At 43.1% G+C, this 10,900-nt stretch overlaps 1 protein-coding gene across 4 annotated transcripts in view; it reads left to right on the top strand.

Moving 5' to 3' along the window:
- The first annotated feature begins 319 nt into the window (after window positions 1–319).
- Window positions 320–10,900, top strand: part of LOC111963551 (forkhead box protein O3-like) — a 26,120-nt gene continuing 15,539 nt past the window's right edge. The window contains exons 1-2 of one of the 4 annotated variants that reach the window (XM_023987074.2): window positions 320–799; window positions 965–1,794. In XM_023987074.2, coding sequence (XP_023842842.1) covers window positions 1,261–1,794 — 534 coding nt within the window. In that variant the 5' untranslated portion in view covers window positions 320–799; window positions 965–1,260. Of the gene's footprint in view, window positions 1,795–10,900 lie in introns of all 4 variants that reach the window. The other 3 variants (XM_023987075.2, XM_023987073.2, XM_070443458.1) reach the window with 3 other exon arrangements.

Raw genomic sequence — 10,900 nt, 5'->3', positions numbered from 1 at the left:
TCCACCTGCTGAAAAGTACAACATTTTTGGTTGTTAAAAATATATTTTACAGCGGTTTAGATGGTACAATGATTCTCTACATTTTGAGTGCTTGTTTTGTCACATAAACGGAAATTAGAGTCCTGCATATTGCGCCTTTAAATGATATTATTGTGCTGCATTCACGTACTAGTCTGAACTAGGAAACTCGGAAATTTCCAATTAGCTAATTCATTGAACGCAGCGCTTGATTAACTACAACCAGTAGCAAGTCGGAAATTGTCGAGTTCCGACTAGCACATGAACGCAGCATTAGTATGTTGCGTTCACTTAACGTCACTTGAAATGTTCCAACCTGTCAATGTGATGCAATACAGCGTGTCTCTTTAAAAGCCGATTCCTTTGGCGCAGGTCTGTTCTGTCCTCTGGGACTACTAGTTGCTAGGCTAATTGTATTGTACTACAGTGCTAGTAGCCAGTTAGGGATGGCCTTGGAGGTTGAGTGTGTGGTGTGCACGACTACTCGAGATGAGGAGAGGCAGCGCAGAGTCACAGACGGAGCGAATGTTTTATTTATTCGAATTTCGACATTTGTAAGTAGCTTAACTCTACAATTGGACTCGGTGCAAATGCTGAAAATGTCTCGATGGTAACCAGTAGCTAGCTCACTGGAGGCAGGGAAAGAAAGCTCTCGGTGGTGCTCTGCTCATAGCTAAACGAATAATAAAGGACTTCGAAAGGAAATGGTCAAGATGGCAGCTGCATTCGGAATGTGAAGGTGCTAGTTTTACATTTTGATGTAACCCGCATATTGGAAATGGTAAAGAAACACGGGCAAACGGAACGCTGTTGATTGAGTAACGTTAGCTAACGTTATCTATTCATTGAGGACGCGCTACATGCCATTCCCAAGATAGGTGATGGAATTATATTGAATCCCTTAACGTATGTATTAACAAATGTGTATATTTTTTTTTTTACAAAGTACAAACAGACGCTGCAGTACTAGCTCAATGCACATAAAACAAGGGACTTTTAAGTCGCGCTATCAATTTTGCTGCGATCAGCAGAGAAGACAGTCGACTGGACGCACGTGGAGTTCTACCATCAGCTGAAGGTGTGGAATGTGGGTACTAGTTATTGTACTCATTGTTTTAATGAGTCTGGTAATGTCATGCTGATATTATGCATGATAACCAAACAAATAACATTTTATTATTGTAATGAAATTTTGTTAATCAGTGTATACCGAATACAAGCGACAAAACCAAGGAGAGGAATATGGCTGAAGTACCGCACAATGATATTGACATCGATCCAGACTTCGAGCCCAAGAAACGACCGAGGTCTTGTACCTGGCCTCTGCCTCGACCCGAGTCCAACACAGGGAAGCCCGAATCGAACGATGACATCATCCCGGAGGACGAGGAGGATTATGTCACAGCGCCCAGCATCTCTAGCTCCACTCCTGTCAATGGTGGCATAACTATACCTCAGAACACAAATAACTTATCTGAACACCAAAACATCCCCGCCACCACTAAGGAAGAAGTACTAACCCCAACTTCAAAAGACGAGGCCGGGTCTTCACAGACACATGATTTCACAGCTCTCAATGGCCTGGCCTCCCAATCTAGGAAGTCCTCAACTCGGAGGAATGCCTGGGGGAACTACTCCTATGCGGACCTCATCACCCAGGCCATAGAGAGCTCCCCGGACCAGAGGCTGACGTTAGCCCAGATCTATGATTGGATGGTGAGATCTGTCACTTACTTCAAGGACAAAGGGGATAGCAACAGCTCTGCAGGCTGGAAGGTAAGCAGTGGTAGTGGGCTGGCATCACTGATATGGGAACTATGCGTTCAAGTCAGAACACTAACAAAGCGCTGTGTGACCGAGCCCATGTGTTTTTAAGGTACTGAATTGATAAAGGTCTGAATTGATAAAGAAATGCATTGCTTTCACTTGAAGTAAATACACCTTTTAGGTACATAATGTACATATTGTAGTGGACAGGTGCGCGCACACACACGTTAAATACTTTATGTGAATCACATTACATCAAGAAGTATTCCAACATTTTAAAGTTGCATTCAAACAGACACTCAGACGCATTCAATCACATGCATACCAAGGACCACAGTATGGTACGCTGTTAGACCATGTCTCTCGGCGTGTATTAGATGAGATGGGGTTAGGCCCTAAATGGCATGAGGCGATAGTCTTCTTTTAATGATAACCAATTAAGATTGGACAGTGTATGGCTGCCTGATTTTAAGAACTGGGTGATCCCAGAATGTACCTGATCATGAAGCACTGCCCAGGGACTGCCCGGTCCCCTGCAGATATCACTGATGACTGTTGCCAGCAGCTCTCCTTTCACCCCATGACGCAGTGTTGTACTGTAATAGAAAGAGATGCACCAATTGTCATTCAGCCCTCTTGATGAAGACCATTCGGAGAAATTGAGGACAATCAGGTGTTGTCTCGCATTTAGGACCGAGCCATATACAGTGCATTCGGAAAGTATTCAGACCCTGTGACTTTTTCCATGTTTTGTGACGTTACAGCCTTATTCTAAGTAGAGATCGACCGATTAATCGTTATGGCTGATTTAATTAGGGCCGATTTCAAGTTTTCATAACAATCGGAAATCGGTATTTTTGGATACCGATTTGGCTTWTTTTTTTTTTTTTTTACATCTTTATTTAATCTTTATTTAACTAGGCAAGTCAGTTAAGAACACATTCTTATTTTCAATGACGGCCTAGGAACGGTGGGTAAAATGCTTCGTTCAGGGGCAGAACGACAGATTTTTACCTTGTCAGCTCAGGGGATTCAATCTTGCAACCTTACAGTTCACTAGTCCAATGCTCTAACCACCTGATTACATTGCACTCCACGAGGAGCCTGCCTGTTACGCGAATGCAGTAGAAGCCAAGGTAAGTTGCTAGCTAGCATTAACCTTATCTTATAAAAAACAATCAATCAATCATAATCACTAGTTAACTACACATGGTTGTTGATATTACTAGTTTATCTAGCGTGTCCTGCGTTGCATATAATCGGTGCGTATCGTTGCTTCAATGTGTACCTAACCATAAACATCAATGCCTTTCTTAAAATCAATACACAGAAGTATATATTTTTAAACCTGCATATTTAGCGAATAGAAATCCAGGTTAGCGCAATATTAACCAGGTGAAATTGTCACTTCTCTTGCGTTCATTGCACGCAGAGTCAGTGTATATGCAACAGTTTGGACCGCCTAATTTGCCAGAATTGTACGTAATTATGACATAACATTGAAGGTTGTGCAATGTAAACGGAATATTTAGACTTATGGATGCCACCCGTTAGATAAAATACGGAACGGTTCCGTATTTCACTGAAAGAATAAACGTCTTGTTGTCGAGATGATAGTTTCCGGATTTGACCATATTAATGACCTAAGGCTCGTATTTCTGTGTGTTATTAGGTTATAATTAAGTCTATGATTTGATAGAGCAGTCTGACTGAGCGGTGGTAGGCAGCAGCAGGCTCGTAAGCATTCATTCAAACAGCACTTTCCTGCGTTTTGACAGAAGCTCTTCGCTGTGCTTCAAGCCTATCAACTCCCGAGATTAGGCTGGTGTAACCGATGTGAAATGGCTAGCTAGTTAGCGGGGTGCGTGCTAATAGCGTTTCAAATGTCACTCGCTCTGAGACTTGAAGTTGTTGTTCCCCTTGCTCTGCATGGGTAATGCTGCTTTGAGGGTGGCTGTTGTCGACGTGTTCCTGGTTCGAGCCCAGGTAGGAGCGAGGAGAGGGGCGGAAGCTATACTGTTACACTGGCAATACCAAAGTGCCTATAAGAACATCCAATAGTCAAAGGTATATGAAATACAAATGGTATAGAGAGAAATAGTCCTATAATTTCTATAATAACTACAGCCTAAAACTTCTTACCTGGGAATATTGAAGACTCATGTTAAAAGGAACCACCAGCTTTCATATGTCCTGAGTAAGGAACTTAAACGTTAGCTTTCTTACATGGCATATATTGCACTTTCTTCAACACTTTGTTTTTGCATTATTTAAACCAAATTGAACATGTTTCATTATTTATTTGAGGCTAAATTGATTTTATTGATGTATCATATTAAGTTAAAATAAGTGTTCATTCAGTATTGTTGTAATTGTCATTATTACAAATACATTAAAAAAATTGGCCAATTAATCGGTATCGGCTTTTTTGGTCCTCCAATAATCGGTATCGGCGTTGAAAAAGCATAATCGGTCAATCTCTAATTCGAAAATGTGTTTAAAAAAAACATCCTCATCAATCTACACACACTACCCCATAATAACAAAGCAAAAACTGGTTTTTGGACATTTTTTTAAAATAGAAAATGTTTTTATTTTTATTTATTTCACCTTTTATTTAACCAGGTAGGCCAGTTGAGAACAAGTTCTCATTTACAACTGCGACCTGGACAAGATAAAGAAAAGTAGTGCGACACAAACAACACAGAGTTAGTTACACATGGGCTAAACAAACAATCAATAACACAATAGAAGAGTCTATATACAGTGTGTGCAAATTAAGTACGTTTAGGGAGGTAAGGCAATGAATAGGCCATAGTGGCAAAATAATTACAATTTAGCAATTAAACACTGGAGTGATAGATGTGCAAGTAGAGATACTGGGGTGCAAAGGCGCAAAAAAATAAATATGGGGATGAGGTAGTTGGGTGGGATATTTACAGATGGGCTGTAAAGTTGARGCTTAAAGTTAGAGGGAGATGTCTCCAACTTCAGTGATTTTTGCTATTCGTTCCAGTCATTGGCAGCAGAGAACTGGAAGGAAAGGTGGCCAAAGGAGGTGTTGGCTTTGGGGATGACCAGTGAAATATACCTGCTGGAGCGTGTGCTACGGGTGGGTGCTGCTATGGTGACCAGTGAGCTGAGAAGGTGGGGCTTTACCTTTGCCAGTGGGTTTGGCGACGAGTATGTAGTGAGGGCTAGCCAACGAGAGCACACAGGTCGCAGTGGTGGGTAGTATATGGGGCTTTTAAGCTCTGTCAGGTTTGATGGGGAGTGTCGATGCGCAGCTATTTTCAGGTCTCTCCAGAGATTTTTGACCGGGTACAAGTCCAGGCTCTGGCTGTGCCACTCAAGGACATCAAGACTTGCACAGAAGCCACTTCTGCCTTGTCTTGGCTGTGTGCTTAGGGTCGTTGTCCTGTTGGAAGGTGAACCTTCACCCCAGTCTGAGGTCCTGCGTGTTCCGGAGCAGGTTTTCATCAAGGATCTCTTCCCTCAAACCTGACTAGTCCCCCAGTCACTGCGACTGAAAAACATCCCCAGAGCACGATGCTGCTACAACCATGCTTCACTGAAGGGATGGTGCCAGGTTTCCTCCATACGTGACGCTTGGCATTCAGGCCAAAGAGTTTACAGTTGAAGTCGGTAGTTTACATGCACCTTAGCCAAATACATTTAAARTTAGTTTTTCACAATTCCTGACATTTAATTATAGTAAAAATTCCCTGCCTTAGGTCAGTTAGGATCACCACTTTATTTTAAGAATGTGAAATGTCAGAATAATAGTAAAGAGAATGATTTATTTCAGCTTTTATTTCTTTCATCACATTCCCAGTGGGTCAGAAGTTTACATACACTCAATTATATTTGGTAGCGTTGCTTTAAATTGTTTAACTTGGGTCAAACATTTCGGGTAGCCTTCCACAAGCTTCCCACAATAAGTTGGGTGAATTTTGGCCCATTCCTCCTGACAGAGCTGATGTAACTGAGTCGGTTTGTAGACCTCCTTGCTCGCACAGGCTTTTTCAGTTTCTGCCCACAATATTCTATGGGATTGAGGTCAGGGCTTTGTGAAGGCCACTCCAATAACTTGACTTTGTGGTCCTTAAGCCATTTTGCCACAACTTTGGAAGTATGCTTGGGGTCATTGTCCACTTGGAGACCCATTTGCGACCAAGCTTTAACTTCCTGACTGATGTCTTGAGATGTTGCTTCAATATATCCACATAATTTTCCTACCTCATGATGCCATCTATTTTGTGAAGTGCACCAGTCCCTCTGCAGCAAAGCACCTCCATGACATGATGCTGCCACCCCGTGCTTCACGGTTGGGATGGGTTTCTTCGGCTTGCAAGCCTTCCCTTTTTCCTCCAAACATAACGATGGTCATATTGGCCAAACAGTTCTATTTTTGTTTCATCAGACCAGAGGACATTTCTCCAAAAAGTACGATCTTTGTCCCATGTGCAGTTGTAACCGTAGTCTGGCTTTTTTATGGCGGTTTTGGAGCAGTGGCTTCTTTCTTGCTGAGGGTCTTTCAGGTTATGTCGATATAGGACTCGTTTTACTGTGGATATAGATACTTTTGTACCCGTTTCCTCCAGCATCTTCACAAGGTCCTTTGCTGTTCTGGGATTGATTTGCACTTTTCGCAACAAAGAACGTTTATCTCTTGGAGACAGAACGCGTCTCCTTCCTGAGAGGTATGACGGCTGCATGGTCCCATGTTTATACTTGCATACTATTGTTTGTACAGATGAACGTGGTACCTTCAGGCGTTTGGAAATTGCTCCCAAGGATGAACCAGACTTGTGGAGGTCTACAATTCTTTTTCTGAGGTCTTGGCTGATTTCTGATATCAAGCAAAGAGGCACTGAGTTTGAAGGTAGGCCTTGAAATACATCCAAAGGTACACCTCCAATTGACTCAAATTGTCAATTAGCCTATCAGAAGCTTCTATAGCCATGACATCATTTTCTGGAATTTTCCAACCTGTTTAAAGGCACAGTCAACGTAGTGTATGTAAACTTCTGACCCACTGGAATTGTGGTACAGTGAATTATAAGTGAAATAATCTGTCTGTAAACAATTGTTGGAAAAAATACTTGTCATGCACAAAGTAGATGTCCTAACCAACTTGCCAAAACTATAGTTTGTTAACAATACATTTGTGGAGTGGTTGAAACACTTAGTTTGGAGTCATTAATACTAGTTTATGTAAACTTCTGACTTCAACTATGTATCTTGGTTTCATCAGACCAGATAAAATAGTTTCTCATGGTCTGAGAGTTTTTAGGTGCCTTTTGACAAATGCCAAGCGGGCTGCAAGTGCTGCGGAGATTATTGTCCTTCTGGGAGGTTCTCCCATCTCCACAGAGGACCTCTGGAGCTCTGTCAGTGTGACCATCGGGTTCTTGGTCCCTGACCAAGGCCCTTCTCCCCCGATTGGCCGGGCAGCCAGTTCTAGGAACTGTCTTGATGGTTCCAAACTTCCATTTAAGAATGATTGAGGCCACTGTTCTTGGAACTTCAATGCTGCTGAATTGTTTTGATTCCCTTCCCCAGATCTTTGCCTCGACACAATCCTCTCTCGGAGCTCTATGGACAATTCCTTTTCCTTGGCTTGGTTTTTGCTCTGACATGCACTGTCAACTGTGGGACCTTTATATAGACAGGTGTGTGCCTTTCCAAATCATGTCCAATCAATTGAATGTACCACAGGTGGACTCCAAGTTGTAGAAACTTCTCAAGGATGATCAATGGAAACAGGATGCACCTGAGCTCAATTTCGAGTCTCATAGCAAAAGGTCTGAATTCTAATGTAAATAAGGTATTTCTTTTTTCTTAATACATTTGTAAAAATGTTTAAACCTGTTTTCGCTTTGTCATTATGAGGTATTGTGTGTAGATTGAGAAATATTTTATTTAATCAGTTTTAGATTAAGGCTGTAATAAAATGTGGAAAATATCAAGGGTTCTGAATACTTTACATTATTGCTCTGGTTTGGTTGAGTTGGGCTATAGGTTAATTGTTCAATTTTACTTAATTTTAGATCCAGGCTAGGCTGCTAGGATTCTAGAGTTCCTCTGACTGACAAAGTTGTATCAGGGGTCATTACCTCAGCCACAAATTCATAAACCCTGCCTATCGCTTAGATTTTTAACCTTAACCCGAACCACACTGCTAAACTTATGTCTAACCCTAGCTCTTAAACTCTAGGCGGCATTCTGCCTTCTCCTAACATTTTTCAGCCTTTAGCTTCGCCCACGACTGGCTCGTGAACTACAATCCCGACGCTGTGTGTTGAACGATTAGAAACGTCGATAATCATGGCTTTTGAAACATATGGCCACTGTCTTTCATCACTGTTTTCAATCCTTCAAATAAAACCGATACACTTACTGTAGCAGTTTTGCACAGATCCATACAGCTATGTGGGTGACTTCCCGAGTTAAGTTTAACCTACTCTGAACACCTGTGTGTAATTAGCACAGGTGGTCACCTGATGTCTTCTGTCTGTTTTCTGTAACATGGAGATTTGGCCGTGTGGGAACGCTAACCCTATAAGGGTGTTAAACAATAATTGTTTTCAGATAATTTTTACAATCTAGCCGTTGTGGCTGTCGTAACTAGTAGAAACCTGAGACTAAGGGTATTTGCATGCAGTAGAGCAGCGTTGAGCGAGCGAGAGGAAGAAAGAGGGGGAAAAAATACAACTGTCCTTGGGACCCGAAGGGGTACACGTTTTGTTTTGGCCGTAGTACTACACGGTTGGTTTTTGGCCGTAGTACTACACGGCTGGTTTGGTTTTTGGCCGTAGTACTACACGGCTGGTTTTGTTTTTGGCCGTAGTACTACACGGCTGGTTTTGTTTTGGCCGTAGTACTACACGGCTGGTTTTGTTTTTGGCCGTAGTACTACACGGAAAAACAAAACAGCCGTGTAGTACTACGGCCAAAACAAACCAGCCGTGTAGTACTACGGCCAAAAAACAAAACCAGCCGTGTTAGTACTACGGCCAAAAACAAAACCAGCCGTTGATACTACGGCCAAAAACAAAACCAGCCGTGTAGTACTACGGCCAAAAACAAAACCAGCCGTGTAGTACTACGGCCAAAAACCAACCGTGTAATACTACGGCCAAAACAAAACCAGCCGTGTAGTACTACGGCCAAAACAAAACCAGCCGTGTAGTACTACGGCCAAAACCAAACCAGCCGTGTAGTACTACGGCCAAAAACAAACCAGCCGTGTAGTACTACGGCCAAAAAACCAAAACCAGCCGTGTAGTACTACGGCCAAAAACAAAACAGCCGTGTAGTACTACGGCCAAAAACCAAACCAGCCGTGTAGTACTGGCCAAAAACCAAAACCAGCCGTGTAGTACTACGGCCAAAAACAAAACCAGCGTGTAGTACTACGGCCAAAAACAAAACCAGCCGTGTAGTACTACGGCCAAAAACAAAACCAGCCGTGTAGTACTACGGCCAAAAAACCAAACCAGCCGTGTAGTACTACGGCCAAAAACAAAACCAGCCGTGTAGTACTACGGCCAAAAAACAAACCAGCCGTGTAGTACTACGGCCAAAACAAAACCGCGTTGTAGTACTACGGCCAAAAACAAAACCAGCCGTGTAGTACTACGGCCAAACCAACCGTGTAGTACTACGGCCAAAACCAACCGTGTAGTACTACGGCCAAAACAAAACCAGCCGTGTAGTACTACGGCCAAAACAAAACCAGCCGTGTAGTACTACGGCCAAAAACCAAACCAGCCGTGTAGTACTACGGCCAAAAACCAAAACCAGCCGTGTAGTATACGGCCAAAAACAAAACCAGCCGTGTAGTACTACGGCCAAAAAACAAACCAGCCGTGTAGTACTACGGCCAAAAACAAAACCAGCCGTGTAGTACTACGGCCAAAACAAAACCAGCCGTGTGACTACGGCCAAAACAAAAGCCGTGTGTACACGGCAAAACAAACCAGCCGTGTAGTACTACGCGCCAAAAACCAAAACCAGCCGTGTAGTACTACGGCCAAAAACCAAAACCAGCCGTGTAGTACTACGGCCAAAACCAAAACAGCCGTGTAGTACTACGGCCAAAACCAAAACCAGCCGTTGTAGTACTACGGCCAAAAACCAAAACCAGCCGTGTAGTACTACGGCCAAAAACCAAACCAGCCGTGTAGTACTACGGCCAAAAAAAAAACCAGCGTGTAGTACTACGGCCAAAAACCAACCGTGTAGTACTACGGCCAAAACAAAAACCAGCCGTGTGTATACTACGGCCAAACAAAACCAGCGTGTAGTACTACGGCCAAAACAAAACCAGCCGTGTAGTACTACGGCCAAAAACAAAACCAGCCGTGTAGTACTACGGCCAAAAACAAACCAGCCGTGTAGTACTACGGCCAAAAACCAAAACCAGCCGTGTTAGTACTACGGCCAAAACCAAAACCAGCCGTGTAGTATACGGCAAAAACAAAACCAGCCGTGTAGTACTACGGCCAAAAAACCAAAACCAGCCGTGTAGTATACGGCCAAAAACCAAAACCAGCCGTGTAGTACTACGGCCAAAACCAAAACCAGCCGTGTAGTACTAACGGCAAAAACCAAAACCAGCCGTGTAGTACTACGGCCAAAAACCAAACCAGCCGTGTAGTACTACGGCCAAAAAACAAACCAGCCGTGTAGTACTACGGCCAAAACCAAAACCAGCCGTGTAGTACTACGGCCAAAAACCAAACCAGCCGTGTAACTACGGCAAAACAAAACCAGCCGTGTAGTACTACGGCCAAAAACCAAAACCAGCCGTGTAGTACTACGGCCAAAAACCAAAACCAGCCGTGTAGTACTACGGCCAAAAACCAAAACCAGCCGTGTAGTACTACGGCCAAAATAAACCAAAAACCAGCCGTGTAGTACTACGCCAAAACCAAACCAGCCGTGTAGTACTACGGCCAAAAACCAAAAAACAGCCGTGTAGTTACTACGGCCAAAAAACAAAACCAGCCGTGTAGTACTACGGCCAAAACCAAAACAGCTGTGTAGTACTACGGCCAAAAAACAAAACCAGCCGTGTAGTACTACGGCCAAAAACCAACCAGCCGAA

Source organism: Salvelinus sp. IW2-2015, linkage group LG4q.2 (genome assembly GCF_002910315.2).
Source record: "Salvelinus sp. IW2-2015 linkage group LG4q.2, ASM291031v2, whole genome shotgun sequence".
Classification (NCBI taxonomy): Eukaryota; Metazoa; Chordata; class Actinopteri; order Salmoniformes; family Salmonidae; genus Salvelinus; species Salvelinus sp. IW2-2015.
The sequence above is the reverse complement of the archived record's forward strand: the minus strand, read 5'-3'. Positions and strand labels throughout refer to the sequence as shown.